Raw genomic sequence first — 23,495 nt, forward strand, 5'->3', positions numbered from 1 at the left:
ACTAAATCTCAATCCTCTAAAACAGAGATGAAAGTTTAAAGGATAGCAAAGTAAGAGATTTCTGGTTATAACCAAGAAATGAAATTCCATTCTAAACTGTGGTTGATAACTCTAATGAGGGTCTGTAGATTAAAGTGCTGGACTCAAAGGAGAATGACAAATAAGGGCTGCCTTCCTTTGTTTTGTTTTTGTTGTTTTTTATCAGTTGTGGGACTTGAACTCTGGGTCTGGGCACTGTCTCTGAGTTCCTTTTTGCTCAAGACTACCACTCTACCACTAGAGCCACGGTACCACTTCCAGCTTTTTCTGTTTTATTACAGATAAGTCTTGTGGACTTTTGGGCTGGTTTCAAATCACAATCCTCATATCTCATCCTCCTAAGTAGTTAGAATTGCAGGAGTGAGCTACAAATGCCCAGCTGGTATACTCTTTTGAAGTAGAGTTCCATGCTATAAATGTTACTATGGACTTGAGAGATAAAGTATAATGTGGGATGTGATTATCAATCATATGAGGAGTCACTGTGAACACAGGTCCATATAACATGAAAGAAGGTGCCATATCTGAGACATGAGAATAGCACGCATGAAAGAGCTAAAGAGTTCTTACACAACCAGCTGTGGAACAAAGAAATATGTAAAAGGAGGAAGGTGTGACAGAATGGACAGGGCTTATAGGCTTCACCAAGAAAAGGTTTTAGTCTACTTCCACAGCAATGGAAAACCAACAACAGGTTTTAAGCAGCAGTGTGACATGTGCAATCACTGGTGAAATCTTGGATAAACAGACTAAGGTAAGGTATATTATTAGAAAATACTAATAGATTAGATATGCTTACAAACTTCATCTTCACTGTTGGAAACTTAATTCCCAACTCTGTTAATGAGGGAGTAAGTGAATTAATATGACAGTAGAACTGTGACAAAGCAAAGACAGTCCTTTAATAACGTAAACTAGATTGTGCCTTCTTCAATGAGATATGGCAGTGGTTCTAGCTAGAGGACTAGGTGCCGTGGAGTTGGACACACCTACTTTTAGAACTATAATAAAACAAAGTTAGTTCTATTGTTTAACAATTACCTAGAAAGCCAGGAGCCCGTGGCTCACACCTACAATCCTAGCTACTTAGGAGGCTAAGATTTGAGGATCACGGTTCAAAACCAGTCCGGGCAGGAAAGTCCCTGAGACTCATATCTCTAACTAAACTACTACAACTAAACTACAAAAACTACTGCAAAAGATGTATATAAGATGTAGACAACCCAAACATGCATGAATAAGTGCTTGCCTCCTATACATGAAGCCCTGGGTTCAGTTCCCCAGCACCACATATACAGAAAAAACGGCCAGAAGGGGCTCTGTGGCTCAAGTGGCAGAGTGCTAGCCTTGAACACAAAGAAGCCAGGGACAGTGCTCAGGCCCTGAGTTCAAGCCCCAGGACTGGCAAGAAAACAAAACAAAAATGCTTAGGGACAGTGCCCAGAACCTGAGATCACGACCTAGGAGTAGCACAAAAAATAATAATAAAATAAGATTGGCTAGGCGCCAGTGGCTAACACCTATCTAACCAAGTTATCTATTCTAGCTATTTAGGAGCATAGATTGTTGGGATTGTTGGGAGGATTAAAGGAGGCTGTGAGACTCATCAACAAACAGCTAGCTAGGTACAGTGGTGGGCACTATACTAGCTAATAGGAAGCTTAATATAAATGTATCATACCTTTACTTGAAAAATAACCAGTAACATTCAGGGCTAGGAGTATGGCTCAGTAGTAAGAGTGCCAACTTAAGTAGTACAAGATCTTTGAGTTCAAAAACCACAATACTGCAAATAAAATACTGGATTTCTCATATACCATATAATCTCCAAATTCTATAGGTAGGAACTTGAATATTACTGTACTAGTAAACTCATAACATAAATACAATTATCTATGCTTCCAATATCTTTAGGAAACATTGTTAAACCATGAATGAACTAATTGGCCACAAGACACCAAGTTTTCTAGGTATCAAGTGTAAAAGTAGTTCTTCCAAAGACTATAAAATTGTTGCGCATGGGCTATATTCTTCCTAAGATATACCAGCAATGACTACTGTCCAACCTTTTCTCTCACTCTACCCTCTGTAGTCATCTAACCCTTTCCTAAATTATGTGTTTTACTATAAGGATAATTCTAAAACCAGAGAAAAACAAAGGAAAAGGTGGAAGAGACATAAAGATATGTATTGAGTTCATCAAAAAAACAAACTTTTAAAAAAATAAAAATAAAAAACTTTTAAGCTGGAGAAATGGTTCACGACTATAATCCTACCTACTCAGGATGTGGAGATGGAGTAGGATTGTGTTTCAAGGCCAGCCTGGGCAGAAAAATTCAAAAGATTCTATTCTCAATCAGTAGCTAGGTGTGTATAGTATGCCTGTCATCCACGTGTATTGTAAATAATTGGTAGAAGCATAAATAGAAGGATCACAGTCCAGACTGGCCCAGGCATAAATCCATGAATCTAAATAAAAACTGAATAGAGCAAGATGAAGTGAGGTGAAGTGAGGTGAAGTGAGGGTGTGGTTCAAATGAAAAGAACTTGTCTGGGAAGATCAAGGCCCTGAACTGAAAAACCCCAGAGTAATGCATCAAACACCAAAAAAAAAGGCAAGTGATTTTGATAAAGCCACATGAGTCATTGTATGTAGACAAATTCTGAAGTCTTGCTGAGATACCATCATGCGTTTATTTTTAGTTTTTAGGTTCCCATAAAGATTACAAGGCAGCTAGAACATTTCTTAGTGTAATAATTCTTTTTGCCTTATTTCCATCAGCAATAGCTGAGGGGATTTTTTTCCTAAAACAAAAAAACTTTCCCACTCTTTTCTATTTTCTTTTTTTTTTCTTTTTTATTGACAGTGCTGGTGCTTGAACTCAGGGCCTGAGCACTGTCCCGAGGCTCTCTGTGCTCAAGACTCTACCATTTGAGCCACAGGCACTTCTGGCTTTTTCTAAGTAGTTTATTAGAAATAAGAGTTTCTCAGAATTTCCTGGCCTTGGCTGGCTTCAAACCGCCTCCAGAGTAGCTAGGATTACAAGCATGAGCCACCCATGCCAGCTCAATTTTACTATTTAAGAACTAAAAATGAACATGAGATTATTAGTACAATCTTTCATTTTATATTTACCTTGAGAAGAAAAAGGAAATCTTCCCAGTATGTTTGTCTGTTACAGAGGGCTGGGGATGTAGCTTAGTTGAGGAGTGTTTGCCTAGTTTGCTGGAGGACCTAAGGCCCTACATTCTATCCCTAGCACTGGGGGAAGAAGGAATAGGCAGGGTGATGATCTGAATGTCATACATTACTTGTAAAGACAAAGAGATTTAAGTGTTCAAATGTAAGTGTACATGTAAATACCCAATAAAAGTATAACCCTAAGGTGAGGTTCTAAGCTTAAACTAACTCTAATACTGTAAAAAACAAAAAGACACACACACACACACACACACACACACACACACACACACACACACACACACACACAGAGAGAGAGAAAAAAAAAGCCCACAGGATTACAACAGTTGATTAAGGGCCTTTATGTCCTGAAAGTATGCGTTGAATAAGCTTTGTGATTAGAAATATATTTGTTTTTAGGAAAGAAAGCAAGCACAAGATTTCTGTGGCTGAAGATAAAGATTTAACCAAAAGAGAGTAATATCAAGCCAGAAAGAATAAAATAAAAAAAAAAACCCACAGGGAATTTTAATGCAAAAATTTGTCTTCAAGTTTAGACATTAAACAAATCAACAAAAGGTGTTAACTAGATGTGTGTGATTGTAATGTTTTGATTAATGTTTGAAGATACAGACTAAAATGTAACTATTCTGATTAACCAATCCCAATTTTTTGTTAGTATTTAAGTAGATTATTTCAAATTAGTTTGCTGTCCCATGCTTGCTTCCTGGCAATAATCGAGAGTACGTTCAAGGCCTTCTTTTTTTTTTTTTTTTTGGCCAGTCCTGGGCCTTGGACTCAGGGCCTGAGCACTGTCCCTGGCTTCTTCCCGCTCAAGGCTAGCACTCCGCCACTTGAGCCACAGCGGCGCCGCTTCTGGCCGTTTTCTGTATATGTGGTGCTGGGGAATCGAACCTAGGGCCTCGTGTATCCGAGGCAGGCACTCTTGCCACTAGGCTATATCCCCAGCCCTCAAGGCCTTCTTAATCACTCAGACTTGGAACATCCCTGACAGAACAGTAGTAGGCGGTAATAAGTTCTGTAGCAATCATTAATATGACATTACAATTCACAAGTCTAAATGGGAATATGTCATACACACATGGATAACAGGATGATTGAGATAATCATCAGCCAGAGACAATCATCATTTCCAAGAGAAAATACATCACAACAAAGTTATCAAATTTCAGGCTAATTTAAATTTAACAATTTTCAAGGGGCTCAAAATCCAATCAGCTATTATTAGTAACCCCAATACTTAACAATTTCTTAAACATATATATACATATGTGTGTGAATACTCCTAAAATCAAGTCAATAGTTTATTATTCTGAGATGTTTTCTATTGAATCATCCCTATCTCATTTGTAAATTAGGCTCTGAGCAATATCACCATCCAGCTATGTAAGAGTAAAAGCACCCTCCATTCCTTCATAATTTCTCTTTTAACTATTTTAATTTGCTAGGCTCTCAATTCAGCTAATTTTAAATTTTAAAAATTCATTGACATTGGGTGCTGGTGGTTCACGTCTGTAATCCTAGATATTGAGAAAGCTGAGATCTGAGGATTGAGGTTGGAAGCCAGCCCAGGCAGGAAAGTCCAAGACACTCTTTAACTAACCACTCAAAGACTGGAAGTAGAGCAAAGGGAGCTCAGGGACAGCACCCAGGCCCAGAGTTCAAGCCACAGTATTAAAAAAAAAAAAGGGGGGGGGAGAAGGAAGGAAGGAAGGAAGGGAGGGAGGGAGGGAGGGAGGGAGGGAGGGAGGGAGGGAGGTCCGCTGACTCTGAATCACTTACTGACATTTAAATTGACCCAGGGATGAAATTAAAAACCTTGTCAAAATTAGGAGATTCTTTTCTCTATTATAGTTTGCTACTCCTAAAATGTTTTGATTTCTACCTCAGTTACTGTGGTTTGAACTCAGGAACCTGTGCTTGCTAGGACACTGCTCTACCATTTGAACTGTGACCCAAACTGTTTTAAATTTTAACACAAGAAAGTAAATTCTTAGCACAGTATGATAACCAAATTCTTCTCCAGGACTGGCAGATTTACAGTCAAGTAAATCTGATTTAATTATTTACCTTTGTAAATAATTAAAGTCAATACTTTCTATTTAGGCTCATTCAGTTCATTCAGTATTATGAAAGGTGAGTACACCTATTATATATTTACATATACTCTGAATAACACAGGCAGTCATCTCAAACAACATCGTCTGGGCTGGGAATATGGCCTAGTGGCAAGAGCGCTCGCTTCATATACATGAAGCCCTGGGTTCGATTCCCCAGCACCACATATGTAGAAAATGGCCAGCAGTGTGATTCAAGTGGCAGAGTGCTAGACTTGAGCAAAAAAAGAAGCCAGGGACGGTGCTCAGGCCCTGAGTTTAAGGCCCAGGACTGGCAAAAAAAAAAAAAAAAAATTGTCTGATGAAAATGTTTATGTTCTCATCCTTACTGCCTGCATTAAGAAAGTGTGTTCAGCATTTAACTATGAAAAATCCATATTGAAAACAAATTATTATTTGTGTAATGATAAGGCTCCTTTTGAGTTCTTTAAGAAGACTGGCATCATCTGTGTTCTGAATGTGACAATACATGGAAATATTACCAATAAAAATTTGGATTTAGTATGCAACTGTAAGCCCTATGTATATCACTTTGACAATAAATAAATACAAAAAAAATTGGATTTACAACATAATGGAAAGAGAAACAACACATCTGTTTATATTTTCAAGGCTGAGACAACTGATAGAAATGTGAAGGAAGTGGCTGTAGAAAAAGGATCACATCAGAGTTAATGAACACATGAACAACTGTACCTCATGCTCCCTGTCTCTTACCTGAGGAGGAGTAGGTGTGGATGTGGGTCTCCCTATCGGTGGAGTGGGATTCCTGCTGCCACCTCCAGACATAATCTCCTCTGTTATATCTTTACCACCCTGGTTTGGATCTCGAATTCTTATCTAGAAGGTTAAATAAAATGGCAGATGTACAGACAGGTTGTCTATGTAGAATTACAGGCAAATGATGAATTAAAGCGCAAACTGAGACACGTGTCAACTATCAAAGCTAATCATCAGCACATATGACTATTTCAATCACAGAAGCTTATGGGGTCATTCAAAGAAATTAAGCCACCACCTCTAAAACTAATTAGAATAACAAACCAAAAGGTGAACCACTTCACTGAATTTCTAGATCAAAAAGATGAAATATTTCTACATGTTCAGTAAGACCATCAAATACATTGATTTTATATGAAATGCTGGATATGAAACAAAGTTCATAAGATAGTTTTAATATATAAACTATTAAAGTTTTAAAGGCCCCAAATGGCCCTATGAGATTTTTTTTAAAAGTATAATCCTTAAAATTTAGAAGTAGGAATTTGCCCTGCAAATAACTTTGTATACTTATGTAAGAATGCTCACTGCAGTTTGTGTTTTTTTTCTAGCAAAGACACAGAAACACTGTAACAAGTCAGTCAAAAAGAATAGTTCAAAATTATCCTATGTCTTTACAATTAAATACCAAACAGCCAGTAAACAGAATGGGGCAGATCTTTATATACTACTGCATTAAATAAATTTAAAATACGGAATACTATGTAAGGTCTTCTCCATTTGGGTATTATTGGGCTTGAGCTCAAGGTGTGTGCTTGCTCATTAGGCATTCTACCAACTGAGCTACACCTCCAATTTGTTTTGCTCTAGTTAAATCTGAGATAGAGCCTGGTCAATCAACTACAACCCTCAAATTTCCCTACCTTAGCTGAGATGTCAGGCACATGCCACAATGCCCAGCTATTTCTGCTAAGATGGGGGATTACACAACATTTTTGCCATCTGTGAGGCTAAACCACAATTCTCCCAATCTCCACCTTCCAAGTCTATAGAATTACAGATGTAAGCCACCTCTCCAGTCCCTAATTTTCATTTTTCTATTGTTACCTTTTCTTACATATGTCAGTGGGTATGGTGCTATATCATGAGAATGGAGTTTATCAGACTAGGAGCTCACTACCTGAATAGCTGAAGTAATGAGTATGAAGGATTTTGGATTCTTGAGAAGACCTAGAAGGGAATAGTTAAGATGCCTACTATTACTGTCTTCCATTTCCATTATCACCGCTGTTCATTTTTCTGTACAGTCAGAGTGCTGCTCAGGTCCAAATCTACCATGTGGATTCAGCAACTCCAAAGCAGTCCCTTGACAGCAGAGTCACAATGCACAGGTCTGTCTTGTTTATTATGATATGTGCACAATGTGTTTCTACTAACAAATTCCACATTCAAATCTCATTAATTTTTAATAACTCAGAGTACTTCAAGATGTGTATGCTACTCCGTCCTAAACCATCTATGTCATGTGGGAGTCTCTCTTGCTCATGAACATCACTCATTTTGGGTCCTATGATGGATGACACTGCAAGCTACTCTTCTGTAAAAATGTTCTGAAGTCTGAACTTGTTAATACTCCAGTACTATTATAAGCATGCATTGTAATAAAAGCTCTTGCAGCTTACTTTTTAAAAAAAATCATTTACTAAATTCTGCTTTCACTTTTTAAATGTATTCCTCTAAAGGCATTCATACTTGCAGATCCAATTAGAACTAGTGGTAAAGAACTGTGAGGATGTGAGAACTGACTTGAAATACCTCCCATGGAATGAGACATTGGCACACAAACCCTCCAAGTTCTATTGCTGGCATGTACATTGTCATATAGTGTACCTAGCTCAGTGAATGACAAAATGCAATCTTAAGAAAACAGTATTTCACTTTCTGGTGCTATACCCGTATCAGTACCCAGGTTACAGTGAGTGGTGATGATACAGGGAACTAATTACAAATGGACTGGTCATTTGTAAACTGAGATGAATAATGATTGGATAAACTTATTTGATAAGTGAATGGACATTCCAATTCAAGAAAAATCAATGAAGATCTCTTACAGTTTTTTTCTCTCTCTTGGCTGGAGGGGGCTGTTGCTGTGTAGGCACTATGATAGGTGCTGACTGATACACTGGCTGACTTGGGTAAAAAGGCGTTCCTAAAGAATCAGAACAAAATGAAAACAAGCATTCAGTTATTTTGTCAAACACTATAGGACTATCAATGGCAGTGTTTCTAGACAATTCCTTTTAAAATTGAAAATCAAAAACGATTAATAATTCTTCTTAATTATCTCTTCTCTCTTCCTGTTACTGTGATTGAGAAACTATTCCCAAATTATATATGTCTTCAGAAGTTCATAAAATTCAATACAGAAACAACTGGATGCCAGACTTGTCTTCTTATACACGAATTGTGCTATACTGTGGCCTTAAGAAAAACAATCTTATTCTGAGAGCACTTCACCTTCAGCAGTGAGTCTCAAGGAAGGGATTGTGGTGATCTGTTCAAGGGCAGAGGGAGTGTATAATACTGATCATGAGTAGTCTAATATCTGCCACAGGGGAGTAACATAAAGTTTAAGAAATGTCTTGGACTAGGAATATGGCCTAGTGGCAAGAGTGCTTGCCTCGCATACATCAAACCTTGGGTTCAATTCCCCAGCACCACATATATAGAAGATGGCCAGAAGTGGCACTGTGGCTCAAGTGGCAAGTGGCAGAGTGCTAGCCTTGAGCAAAAAAAGAAGCCAGGACAATGCTCAGGCCCTGAATCCAAGACCCAGGATTGGCAAAAAAGAAAAGAAAAGAAAAGAAATGTCTGAATGTTGAAGTTTAAAAAACTTGAGGACAAGGAAGCCTAAAACAAAGTCAAGACACTAAGACTCCAAGTCCCAAAGTACATTTTCTAACGTAATGGAACCTTACACTTCTGTTCTATTCTAGTTGTAGCCTTTTCCTATTGCTTTGTCTTGAGTATACCAACCTCAATCAGACTGAAGGAAATTAATCCTTTGCTGTTGTTCATGCATTGACTGTTTTTCTCATCTACTCAAAATATGTTCTTACCCACTCCCTGTGCTCCAAAGGAACTCTCTGACATTCAAAACTTAGACTCCTAATGCCTGATAATAAAACCAGTCAAGATGGGGAGAAAGGGTCAAATAACTTTTGCCTATTTTGAATGTAGATCCTAAAATTTTTGCTGAAGAATTCATTATTAGTATAAAAAAAATCTGGAAAACTATTGTTTGCCTCCCTTTCCACCAGAGCAAGCGAATGAAGTGAAGCAAAACAGAAGACACAGAGTTTAAGGCAGAAAAATCAAGAGTTCAACTTTAGATCATTTTTGGATAATTTCAGATGCATACTATACCCTCAAGTGGAAATCTATTAGGAATAATAGAATATGGGCAATTCCTAAATCACAAGACTGTGTAACTCAGGAAATAAGCATAATTAGAATCAAAATTGGAGATGAAATCCTTATTAGAAATCACTGAAAGAAGAAAAACGCCAAAGAAGAGATGGAAAGCAAAACCAAAACAATGCCTGAAGAAAATGGTTCAAGAATGAGGGAGTGCTTAACTTTGTTGGTTTAACTTGAATGATAAACTAAGACTTGTCAAAGGAGAAATGATGGATGATCTTAACGTAAGTTGTTGTTGGGAGAAGGACCTGATTTGAATGATTTCAACAGTAAAGAGAATGAAACAGAAAGAATAGACAAATTCTGTTCAGAACAGGGTAAGGTCAGTACAGTGGGTCTAAACTCAAATTTTTCTTAAGTTCTTCTATCAGTGGGAAACAGAAATAAGTTTATAATTAGGCAAGAAGATGGAGTATAAATTTTTTTCACGTATGAGAATAAAACAGAATTTCCTTATGTACTAATAGACTTAATCTAAGATACAGCTTAAAAAGAAGTAACAATGTAAGGAAACTAAAAAAAAGAACTGTTGGAGGTAACAGCATTAATGGGTGTCAGGGTAGGACAGAATGCACACAGAAAGACTGGCCTTTGGTAAGAGGCTGAAAAAATGACTAAAGGTAACAATGGGAAATGTATAAGACTATCTGGGGAGTCCGATTTAGAGAAGATCTAAGTAGGACATGACTAGTATTTCAAATTTCAATATAAAACATAAAACCAAACAAAAAGCCTTAATATACCCTCTAGCAAAGTCAACTATTCTCAAAGCAGAGTTCAAGTTACCAATTCTATGCTACACTATTATGTCATTTGTTCCTAAACTGAGAAAACAAATCCCCTAAAATTAGTTTCAAATGCTGCCAGATAAGCAACACAATCTGCTCACCCTTGCCATATTTTTCAAGCTAAGGGAAATAAGATCCTAAAGGTGACCTATCTCCTTTAAGAAATAATTCCTCACATGGAACATTTTGGAGCCAACATTATTGGAGAAGCTTGTTGGATGTTGTATTACATACATCCAATCAAATGCTATTCTGAATACACCTGCAATACAAGGTAATATCAATCTGGTGAGGTTAATCTTAACCAGTAAAACATTAAGTCTTCCAATTTGTGGACATTATGAGAGGGAGGAAATCTGTCCTATTTAAGAATAGCTTTCGTTTATAATTTAATCAAAATTCTGATGCAGTCAAGAATAGTTGAAAGCATTTTGCATTCTCTAAGAATATAATCCTACCTACTCAGTAAGTAGGCTGAGATCTGAAGATTGCAGTTTGAAGCCAGTCAGGGCAGGAAAGTTTATGGGATTCCTACTTCCAATTAACTAGCAAAAAGCTAGACACAGAACTGTGATTCAAGTGATAGAGTACTATCCTTGACCAAAAAAGTTGAGTTATAGTGCCCAGACCCTGTTCAAGTCCCAGGACAAGCACAAAAAGATATGGCCCCACTAATAAACCTCCTTATAAACCTTCTTCTCCTGTCCGTGACTATCTCCATATGGTCCCCTGGGATGGCTGGGACATATCCTTTCAGGTAAGAATGTTCCCAAACTAATTCTATGATGCCAGTATTACCGTGGACAAGGATACACAAACAAAAATGACAAGAAAAAACATGGACCAATTTCTTGGATGAACAGATATAAAATCCTCAATAAGCTGGGCGCCAGTGGCTCACGCCTGTAATCCTAGCTACTTGGGAGGCTGAGATCTGAGGATCACAGTTCAAAGCCAGCCAGAGCAGGAAAATCCATGAGACTCTTATCTCCAATAAACCACTCAGAAAACCAGAAGTGGCATTGTGAGTCACCTGGTAGAGCGCTAGCTTTGAGCTAAAGAACTCAGGGACAGCACACAGGCCTAGAGTTCAAGCCCATGACTGACTTTAAAAAACCCTTAATAAAATACTTGCTAAAAGAATTCCACAACCCATTAAAAAGATTGTAATAACACAATCAACTTGATTTTGTTGAAGAGATGCAAGGATGGTTCAACATATACAAAATTAATAACTGTAATATACCACAAACTGAATCAAGGACAAAAATCACATGGTCATCTCAACAGGTGAAACCTTTTACAAAATTCAGTATCATTTCCTGATAAAAGCTCTGGAGAAACTAGGAATAGGAAGAAAAGTACTCCAATACAATAAAGGCTATCAATGACAAATCTATAGCTAACACCATATTAAATGGGGAAAACTGAAATCATGGAAGTTAGGAATGAGACACAAAGTGTCCACTCTCCCTAATTTTATTCAATTTAATTCCTATCCATAGCAATTAAAAAAAGAAAGAAAAGGGATTCAACTAGAGAAGGGAGTAAAATTATCCCTTTTTGAAAGTGGTATGGTTTAATACTTTAAAATTCCACAAAAATAATCCTAGGTTTTATTGATAAACATTCTCAGAATTATCACAAGGATATAGAAGTAACATAATAATATAAAAACCAGTAGCTTTACTATATACCCAAAATGAACAGGCTTAAGGAAAAAAATTCTACTAACAATAGTTTTAATCAATCACCCTAGGAATAAACTTAACTGAGGGGGAGGGGTGGTGGTGAAAGACCTCTATGAAATCTATAAAAGGATGGAGAAAATTAAAGAATATAATGGAAGAATGTAAGATCTCCCTCATTCACAGCTTGGCATTACTAATATTGTAAAAAAAAAAAAAATTTGTTGTTGTTGTTGTTTTGCCAGTCCTGGGCCTTAAACTCAGGGCCTGAGCACTGCCACTGGCTTCTTTTTGCTCACTAGCACTCTGCCACTTGAGCCACAGCGCCACTTCTGGCCGTTTTCTATATATGTGGTGCTGAGGAATCGAACCCAGGACTTCATGTATACGAGGCAAGCATTCTTGCCACTAGGCTATTCCCAGCCCCTGTAAAATGTTTATACTACCAAAATCTATCCATACATTCAATTCCCATCAAAATCTCTTCATTCTTCACAGAAAGAGAAAAACAATCCTAATATTCATATAAAAACACAAATGATCTCAAATAAAATTCTGATAAAAAAAATCACAGAATTAAATCCATGTCTACAGTTATCTGACTTTTGACAAGGAATCCAAAAACAATACATTAGAGAAGGGGTAGCCTCTTAAACATATGGTATTGATTAAAATATCTGTCTACACTCACAAGACTAAAACTAAACTCCTATCTGTCACCTGCACAAAATGAACTGCAAATGGCTAAGGACCTTAATTTGAGATCTGAACCACTGAAACTACACTGTAAGTTGTAGTCCCTGACAATTATTTTCTCAATAGGACTCCAATGGCTCAGAAAATAAGAGCAAGAATTATCAAATTGGATTCTACCAAATTAAACCGCCTTTATATAACAAGAAAATTATTAAAATCAAGAAATCCATAAAATGGGAAACGCTCTGCTAGCTACTCAATAGATAAAGGATCCAGAATATACTGAAAGCTCAAAAAATAAACCAGTGAAAGAACAAACACTCCAATTATTAAAATGGGCAAATGAATAGAACAGAGAGTTCTTAGATAAAGAAGTACAAATGGCCAATAAATTCATGAAGAAATGTTCAACAGCCTAGTCATAAAGGAAATGCAAATCACTGTAACACTGAGACTTCCTCTCATCCCAGTTAGAAGAGCAGCAAATGCTAGAGAGGATGTAGGGAAAAATAACCCTTATATACTACAGGCAGAAATGTAAACTAGTATAACCACTATGAAAATCAAAATGGAGGTGTATCAAAAAACGAAAACTAGACATACCTTAAGACCCTGCCATACCGTTCTTGGGCATATATCCAAAGGAAGGTTAATCTAAAAGATATCTGTACATCCATGTTTGCTGCAGCAACCAATGAGTAGATAAAGTGTGGTGTACATATACCATATGTAGTATTCAGCCACTGAGAAGATGAAATTATACAATTCTCAGAAAAATGGATGGAAAAATGGATCATCAATTTGAGTGAGTTAAATATCATGTGCTTTTCGCTCATATGTAAAATACAGACCTAAAGTAATGATGATGATGATGATGATGATGATATATACAAGGGGGCCTATCTGGAGGAGGGTCTGCCAGAAGAGGAAGGGGGGGAAAAGAAGAGAGTACAAGGGGATGAAGAGAATTAAAATAAGTTACATACATATCAAGAGAGCAAAATGGAACTCACCAAACAGTGTTTGAAAGTGTGCAGGGGTGGGAGAGAGGATTGAAGAAATAATAAAAATAGAGATGGTGAAATTGTTCGCAGTACACTGTATATATCTATAGAATTACCACAAGTGATTTCTCTTGTACTATTACTGTATGCTAATAAAAACAGTGACGGATGGAGGGAGGAACCAAGGAAGGAACTAACCAAGGAAGGAAGAGGAGGAAAACAGTATTTTGAGGCATTCTAATCTGAATTAATCATAAAAACCTCAAAGCATACATCTTATCAGTTTTGAGTTAAGAAATCACATGTTGACTAACATTCAGCTATCCCATGCACATACTCTAAATGCACGCCAGTCACTCTTTTGGGAGCTGAAGATATAGCAGTAAACTAACCAAACTCCTAGCTTTTGTGAATATTTTGTGGATAGAAGGTTTTCTAGCAGGAAAGAAAAACATTAGCAAAATCATTCAGATGAAAAGTGAGAGTAAATAGAGACAAAGAAATCAAGAACAAGGGATAAGGTATAATTAGCCTATTAACAAAAGTCAGTAAATATCTAGGTAGCTGTGCCTTGATAGCAGATGCCAGAAATCTAATGCATGGTCTCTGTCTAGCAGAATTAACAGGGAGAAAATTAGGGAGGAGTAACACTGTTCAAAAAGAAATGTACTCAATATCTGACTTATGTTAACTCTGTACATCATCTTTACAATAAATTTTTTAAAAGAATAGCAGCTTCTAAAGGTGCCATGAACTAAATATATCCTTATAATACTCTTTACAAACCACTCCCTAAAAAAGGTAGCTTTCCAATGGAACATAAACTTTAATGCCTAAACTGACCCACCGAAAAACACAATGACCCAAACAAACTAGCAGAAAACGCTAGACTTTGTCTACTTACCATAAGCATTGGGGAAGTCCCCAGGTCCTGGCCCAGGATAAAAAGGACCTGGCCCTGGCGGTTGAACTGGATACTGTTGAGGGGGCCCAACATAAGGAGGCCCACTATGACGGTACTAGAAGAGATAAAGTATGGACATTTGTACATACCATGAAGCTTGCTACAGAAAAACATGAGTATTCTTTGTGTTGAAAAGAGAGATCATTTAAATGACATGAAGAAAGTATGGGAGTTAAACACATTCAAAATGCTTGCTTGCCATCCAGATGTAATGAGCATAATAAAATGGGCCTTGAGTAAAGCCATACAACAAATCAGCACATAAGTGGTCATCAACTCTTTGTAAAATGATTACAGGCTAGTATGGTAGTGGCAATGACATTAAAATAATAACACAGGCTGGGAGTATGGCTTAGTGGTACAGTGCTTGCCTAGTATTCATGAAGCCCTGGGTTTGATTTCTCAGTACCACATAATCAGAAAAGGTTGGAAGTGGGGCTGTGGCTCAAGTGTTAGAGAGCTGGCCTTGAGCAAAAGAAGCTCAAGGACAGTGCCCAGGCCCTGAGTTCCAGCCCCAGCATAAATGACTGAGTTCATTCTAGAGTAGCTGATTATGGGAAAGGCAAAGGGAAAATTAAGAGACATGATTGTTCCATCATTCTGGAAAATTTGAAGTAAAGAAATGAATTAAAATAAACAGATGAATATCTCCTTAAAATTTTATGAAAGATGAAAAATGGGTAGAATTTAAAAAGTTTACACATCATAAAAACCAGTGCCATCATCTACCCTCCCTGTTCCATCTGAATGAAAATCTGGATCAACTCTCATTTTAATGCTGGATCACGTGGGCCTTACAGATACCTTACCTGTGGTATACAGTACTGAGGACCCTGGGGCACCGGGTACGGCATGGGAAGATGGTTGACCATCATGATGTGCTGATTGGCCTGGTACACTGCGGTGGGTGTCTGCGCACCAGGACGAATGGAAGGACTGCTGTTCGGGATGGTGGCTCTAGGAGGCTGTATTTGAGGCCTCTGGAAAAACTGGAAAGGGGACAAAGAATTTTTGGTTGCTTTACAGGGGGAATAGATAAATTTTACTATCTTAGCTTTCAGCTTTTTTTCCACTATAAAAACTGATTAATTTGTAACTGTAGTCCCTCTGTATATCACCTTGTCAATAAAATGTAATAAAAAAACTGATCAATTTGAATTAGAGATACAATGTACATGAAAAGAGAATAAATTGCATAATGGCTAGGTTACAAAATAACCTCTATGCTAAGTCAAATTCTGATCAATTCTGTGTCATTACACATTTAAAAACAGTAAGGCAGTCTAACTTTTGAGACTTAGCTAATTTAAAATAAAGGTCATGCACTATAGGTATTAATTTTAAAATACATGGTATATATATAAAACAAAAGTAATCGCTGAAAAAAAAGTAATAGCTGACACTTATCTAAAAGTTCTGTTTTATGAAAGCATTGACTCTTTCATAAAGAAGAGACGGCTCAATATCAACTCAGTAAAAATTAAAAGTAGTGCCCTAAAATACTACCATTCATGTCATTCATAAAATATTTAGGAGAATAAGAAATCTGAGCATAAAAAATTTCATCTTAGTCCTTCAAGCTAAATTAAAATTATCTATACAGTTGTCATACTCTAAACTAAGATTTCTTTGTCAAAAATGTGGCAGAACTTCATTCTAAACTAAAACCAATTTTACTTTCTAGAACAAGCAACAAAAGTGGACAATCTAGACAGGCAAAAAAATGCTCTAAAATGAGTAGGGCCAAATCTGTCAAATGTCAACCAGTACCTGTAGTTATTTATGGTTCTCACAGAAAGCTTGAAACAACATACAAATAGTCTTTTGGCAACATGAATGAATTTATTCATTCAGTAAATAATCTTACTACAATAATAAGAAGACAGAAGCCATGCAGAACCAGTAGTTGTTACCTGGATAGGTCTGAATCCTCCCTTCAATTACGAAGCAAGAAAGCAGCAGGAAACAGGAAGAAAGCCAATGGAAAGCTTACAGATCAGTTGGAAGGGGTAGGACAGCATGCAGCTCAATAAAAGCTATCTTTCTATTTAGTAATAATGAGAGAAGAAAGACAACTAGAAAATCAGCATGATAATTCTCCACTTGAGAATTCAAGCACATGGAGGAATCAAAGTTCCAAGGATAAATAACTGAAAATTAATCTAATAGCCATGATAATTCTCCACTTGAGAATTCAAGCACATGGGGGAATCAAAGTTCCAAGGATAAATAACTGAAAATAAATCTAACAGTAGCCACAAGTTATAGAAAGTTAAAAGGAAACATCTGCTTAGTGGCTTACATAGTTGGGACTATTGATTCTTATTTTGGGCTCTTGTGGATGCCCACTGTACCATTCTCTACCTTGGACAGAGATAGGAAATAACAAAAACTCTTCTTATTATAAAATTTGCAAATGCAAAAGTACTGATAAGTAAGCTTTTCAATATATGTCAGACTCTTCATGATAGAAACTAGCTCTTTTCAACTAATCATACAGTTCTAATAGAGAGCTACTACAATAATAAAATGTGATTTTAGCTCCAAGATCTGCAAAATTGTTTTATACACTCACAGAAGTGCTGCTGCTAGTCCAAATAAAGCCAAATAAACCTTTGGGCCCACTTAGGTATTCTTATTTCCTCTTAAACAACAAAACACTCCTTATGTATAAGTAATGTTTCATCTTGTGGGAAAACTGCAATCTGGTGCCCAGGCTCATCCCCATTCAACCTTCATACCCCAAGGCAAAGAAAGCCCTAAAGAGGCTGAGTCACTAAAAGCAGCAGACAGAAAGCTATAGCAGGAGAATGGAGTTGAATGGGAAATGCAGTGGGGGAGGCCAAATAGAAAAGTTGATGGAGATGAAAAGAAAACACAATAAGCTGTGTTTACATCCCAGGTACCTAAGGTAGGCGTAGGCTATAGCAATAGTCTCCTACTCATTTCCTCTAACCAAGTTGTGACCAGCACAATTTTTGTTGACTACAAAAAGTATTTAAGAGTAAACCTTCAATTAGCAGTCTGAACTTCTCTTAGCAACATGGCAGATGGCGCCAGTGATTCAATACCTGTAATCCTAGCTACTCACAGGAGGCAGAGATCTGAGGATCCCCACTTGAAGCCAGCCCAGGCAGGAAACTATGACATTCTCATCTCCAACTAACCACCAAGAAGTAGAGCTGTGGTTCAAGTGGTAGAGCACTAGCCTTGAGCAAAAAAGCTGAGGCTTTCTGCTGAGGCACCCAGGCTCTGAATTCAAGACCCAGGACTGGCATACACACACAAAAAAGTTACAGGCCTCAAAAATAGGAGTCATTCATCTGCTCATCAATAGCTATCAGGAGCAGTGAACTAAGCATTTACACTGTGAGATTCTTTCCCATCAACTCTCTAGGATAGCCAAAAAGAGAGTCAACAGACACAAATGATAATCTTGGGTTATATTACCATCAAATAATGTCAAAGCACCTCACTTGTTACCTGAAGAGACACAACGCCAGGTGCGAGGGGAAAAGAGAGGAAACTAACCCACTCACTTATACAGAGTAAGAAAAATAAATTTTGGTAAATTTTACAATTCTAACACCATATGTAAAAGTTATTATTTTCCTACTGTCCTCATGGGATTGTGTGTGTGTGTGTGTGTGTGTGTGTGTGTGTGTGTGTGTGTGTGTGTGTGTGTGTGTGTGTGTGTGTGTGTACACGCTCCTGGGTTCTAAGGCTTGAACTCAGGGCCTGAGTGCTGTCCCTGAGCTTCTGTTGTCAAGGCTAGAGCTCTACCACTTGAGCTACACCTCTACTTCCAGCTTTTTGTTGGTTAATTCCTGCTGCCTAGGCTGGCTTCAAATTGTGATCCTCAGATCTCAGCCTCCCGAGTAGCTAGGAGTTCAGGTGTGTGTGAGCACCTGGCATGGCATGGGATTCTTAAGTAGGGTGTATATCAAGAGGATTTCTGTAGAGCATAATTTTATTCTTAGTAATTTTATAACAAAGAGCGATATTACTCATATTAACATACAGCACAGCCAATGTAACAAAATTTGTGGTTATACTGACATATAAGTTTTGCATACTGCAATCTCAGCCTTGAAGCTAGGTAGAAATGTATTTATGTAAGAACCATTAAGGAAGAACACAGTGGCACTTCCTATAGCACTTACTAGCTTTTAGGTGCCACCTCTAACACCTTGTTTATGGACACTTCCTCACAGCAAACCTCTAAGGCAAGTATTATGATTAACTATATATGCAGAAGCTGAAAACAACAGTGAGCTTAAAAAATTTGCTAAAGGTCCCTCATCTGCAATTTAAACAAGAGTTCTAGGACTCTCCTTGTAATTGTTGGACATACTACTTTGAAAATGGACTATCTCCGTAATGTGGTCAATTCAAAATTTTTTCTTTACAAAGGAAGAAGGTATATAACTAATATGTATCACAACTTTTACTCATAACAGACACCTGCTAAGAAAAAAGCTCCATTGATTACTTCATAAAATTCATATTACTATTCATGAAAATGTATTACTTCTACTCGAAAAACAAATTCTACCTCTGTTGAAGTGACACTTGTTCATGTGTTTATGTCCTGGCATACCACCTTAGAGGTCTGTTCTTGGCTCAACCTCACTTCATTAACACTTTTACAGGATAGGCTTGTTTTTTCTCTTAGAAGTGCAACACCACAAAACACATGCATACACAGTCACAAACACTAAAGGATTTTGTATCTATAGGTCTAGAAAAGGTGTTAATAGCTGGAAAAGTGAAGAATGAAAAACAGGTCAAGTGTCTTTTCTGTACCTCTTCAATGGCACATAAATTATATGTTAATAGTACAAGAAATTCAGATTTTTCAGATGGGCACGTATGGCAGTAAACCACAGGTTTTTGAAAGCAATATATGGATAGGTTTTCCCAAACTGCTTGAAATCCTGCTCAGCTGAGGATGAAGAATCATGGTTAAAGTCAAACAACTCATGGTCACAGGGACAGTAAAAGCTCATTTCACCTAACCATCAAACTCAAGTTTAAATGTCCTCTAAAACATCCTTTTGTGATAATAAAACCAGCATTTCTACACAGTTCTGTCTCATTGTTAAATGAAGCTCTGACTCTACAAAGGTCTTCCTTTCTACTAGCTCTATATTTTTCAGTCTGTTTCATCTACCCACTAATTCAATACCTACCCCTAAAAGCCACAGTGAAGTCAAATTCTTCTCTATAACTGGGAGATATGGAAATGATCTGAAGATTTCATCACTGCCAACTTTCATACCACTCTTTTCTTATTTTAATCTCTAGCCAATTGCCTCTTCCCCTAGTATATCTTATCCCTATAACCAGGATAGAATTACCTGACTAGCTTGCTCTTCTCTCTCAACCTGGTTACACTGCTCAAATCCTGACAGAGAAAAGCAAACACACTATTGAAACCAGGGGGGCTGAGAGGGTGCTGCTCAAAATGTACTTGTTGCTCACTCACAACCATATGCCTTTGAATGAAAGGGAAAAATAAGTCTTTTTTTTTTTTGCCAACTATGATTCATTAGTAGAACCAAGAATCATAAGAACTATTCTCATAACAACTATTCTGTCAGGCTGGGAATGTGGCTTAGTGATAAAGTGCTTGAGTAGCATGCATGAAGCCCTGGGTTCAACTCCTTAGTACCACGTTAACAGAAAAAGCCAGAAGTAGTGCTGTGGCTCAAGTGGTAGAGGGCTAGCCTGGAGCAAAAAGAAGCCAAGGACAGGGCTCAGGCCCTGAGTTCAAGCCCCAGGACCAGGGAAAAAAATATGTGCATAGGCAAAATACCATGATGGAACCCCTTAGTGTAATTAATACACACTAAAAAAGAAGAATTATTCTGTCAATCCTGGTTTACTACTGAATAGTATCACAGTAATAATCATCTAAAACCCTGAAAGCTTCCCTATACAATAGGCCTGACTCTTCACCTGTGTATAGACTTTTAAATAGTTTTGTTTTGAAGCTCATACATGAAATCTTTTTATTTTATTTTATTTTTTTGCCAGCCCTGGGCCTGAGCACTGTCCCTAGCTTCCTTTTGCTCAAGGCTAGCACTCTGCCACTTGAGCCACAGCGCCACTTCTGGCCGTTTTCTATATATGTGGTGCTGGGGAATCGAACCCAGGGCTTCATGTTGTATACGAGCCAAGCACTCTTGCCACTAGGCCATATTCCCAGCCCTCATACATGATATCTTGCACAATGTTCCCTTGAAAATTTATCTGGTAAATTCAACTCATCATTTCAGATTGTGCAGATAATTTTGAATCATAATTATATTACGCAATACAAAACTACATCATCATCAGAACATTTGGCAAGCATGTCATCTATCCAAGTCACTGACAAAGTGATGAAATGAGCTAGGCAGAGAACATGGAGCCATGTGGAATATAAGATCATCTCCCAAACTGCAATTCAATGGTTTGCTAGTTCTGGAGCTTGACCTCAGAGCCCTGTGTTCACTTGACTTTCTTGCTCATAGCTGGTGCTCTACCACTTAAGCTATACCTCCAGTTGGGCATTTTTCTGGTTAACTACAGATAAGAGTCTTGTGGACTTTTCTGCCCGGGTTGGCTTTGAACTGCAATCCTCCTATCTCAGCCTTCTGAGAAGCTAAGATTACAGATGTGAGCAACTGGAGCCTGGCTCGGTGCAGTATTTTAAGTCCTCCAATGGTTTGGCAGTATGCCAGGAATGGCAGGGGACAGTGCCAGCAATCATTTGAGGTAGTGTTTGGGGGTAATTCCAAACAGCTAGGCTACATTTAAAACTAGCTTGAAGTCAGATCGCACAATTTCCCAAATCCACTTCAGCAGCCAGAAGGAAATGTTTCCTTCTAAAGATGCTATAATTCATACCATTTCCAGACTTCCTGGTTAATAGCACCAGTAATCAATACATTTTGAAGCTACACTAATTCAAGACTTTACTTAGAAAAGTGTCAAAAACCAAAACATATGTCTAACAAAATGATATAACCTGAAATTCCTTGAGAACCCATTCATTATCAGAAGCTAGAAAAAAATCCAATTCAATCACAATAGTTCTTTCCATATAGGAGATGAAATCACTGAATACTTATTAATTTGCAAAACTACAGAAATGTCAAAACTATGCATTTTAAATCCCTAGCTTTGTGCAGTGTATAGATCAGCATACAGGCAGAATAAATAATCGGTTCTTCAATTAAGATTTTTGGGGGGTGACTGTCTTAAAAAGAACACCTAAGTACTTGTAGATGATAGTGCTATGGATCTCTGACAAGTTAGAAGAATCAAAGGATATAAGGCTAGAGCTATGCTGTCCAGTAAGTACAGTAGCCACTAGTCACATTTTCTGACTTAAATTAAGAAGTCAAGTCTTCACAGGCATTACACACAATTCCAGTTACTCAGTAACCACAGGTGGGCAGTAACTTCAGTGGCAAACAGTGCAGATACAGAACAGTACTGTCATCACAGAAACTTCTATAACCAATGCTGCCCTAGAGAATTGTGTCAATGGAAGAAGAAAAAAAAAAGCCCTAAGGATTCTGTCAAAACAAGATTTGTTCTGTCAAATCCTAAGAAAGAGACTAGAAGTGAGCATCCTTGAAAACCATTTCATTCATAGCTAAAAAAGTAGCTTGACAAAGGGTAAAGACATGCTACTTCAACTGCTAAAAGAAACTGACATATACAAGCACTTATTACTGTACCAGATCAGGTACTTTATTTAATCCTCCAATAATAGGAGAAATGGGGATGAGGGTGGGGGGGGTGAGGGCTGCTATTATCATGCCACAAAATTTTACCATTATGAGCAGATTTTATTTATTCTGCAGACAAGGGAGCTGAGGCCCAATGATAACTAAGAGTTTTCCTGTTCCAGATAGATACTTCCTTCACCATATATACTGCCACTCTTCAACTCCTTCTGAACAAGACAAAAAGAAAACTGCCCATCACTATCCTGCTTCAAGCTGAGTGCTGCTCATAAACTCATTTACCTGGATGATCTGGTATTTAATCACATCCACTAGGCTCTCAAGTGCCAGGCCTGGCCCTAGAGGCATGCCCCAAACCTCTATTGACTTCACTTTGCAAAACCTAAGACAACATCAATACAGAAATATCACAGCTACCAGGTAACATATTCCTTGATGGAATATTTTTAAGTTTGTTCATGCTAAAATGCAATGCATCTGAACAAGTAATGATTTGAGGATACTTGCAAACACTGTTAAGTAAAGTCATTCAATAATAAACTGCAAGATGATTTTGTTGTATGAACACTTTAAAATACTAATTCCTGGCAGGTAGCAGTGGTTCATGCCTATAGTCCTAGCTACTCAGGAGGCGGAGATCTGAGGATCACAGTTCAAAGCTAGCCTGGGCAGGAAAATCCATGAGACCTTGAGCAAGAGAAGCTCAGGGACAACACCCAGGCCCAGCATTCAAGCCCCAGGACTGGCCAAAAAAAGGCCAAAAAAAAAAAAAAAAATTCCCCCCCCGGGTGTTTCTTAAAATAGATTACTAAGTCATAGTACATAGCCACAGAGTATACACGCTCTATTGTAGTGGCCAAAAAGTAAAATAAAGATTGGACCATAAGTAACTTTAAAGTGCAACAATGCAAATTTCAATGACAAAACACATGAAATAATAAACAAGCCACTATTTGGGGGGTTTTTGTTTCTTTTTGTTGCTTTTGTTGGTTGTGAGGCTTGAACTCAGGGCTTGCACACTGTCTCAGCCTCCTGAGCAGCTAGGATTACAGGTG

At 37.7% G+C, this 23,495-nt stretch overlaps 1 protein-coding gene across 12 annotated transcripts in view; it reads right to left on the reverse strand.

Annotated features, from left to right (window-relative positions):
• Eif4g3 (eukaryotic translation initiation factor 4 gamma 3) overlaps nt 1-23,495 on the reverse strand; it is a 212,997-nt gene that overhangs the window by 119,708 nt on the left and 69,794 nt on the right. For all 12 annotated transcript variants that reach the window (XM_048350401.1, XM_048350398.1, XM_048350400.1 and 9 more), the window contains 4 exons: nt 15,508-15,687; nt 14,639-14,753; nt 8,190-8,287; nt 6,076-6,198 (listed from right to left, as the gene is read on the reverse strand). In XM_048350401.1, the coding sequence (XP_048206358.1) occupies nt 6,076-6,198; nt 8,190-8,287; nt 14,639-14,753; nt 15,508-15,687 (516 nt within the window). The remainder of the gene's footprint in view (nt 1-6,075; nt 6,199-8,189; nt 8,288-14,638; nt 14,754-15,507; nt 15,688-23,495) is intronic.

The sequence above is a fragment of the Perognathus longimembris genome, chromosome 7 (genome assembly GCF_023159225.1).
Source record: "Perognathus longimembris pacificus isolate PPM17 chromosome 7, ASM2315922v1, whole genome shotgun sequence".
In the NCBI taxonomy this organism is placed as follows: domain Eukaryota; kingdom Metazoa; phylum Chordata; class Mammalia; order Rodentia; family Heteromyidae; genus Perognathus; species Perognathus longimembris.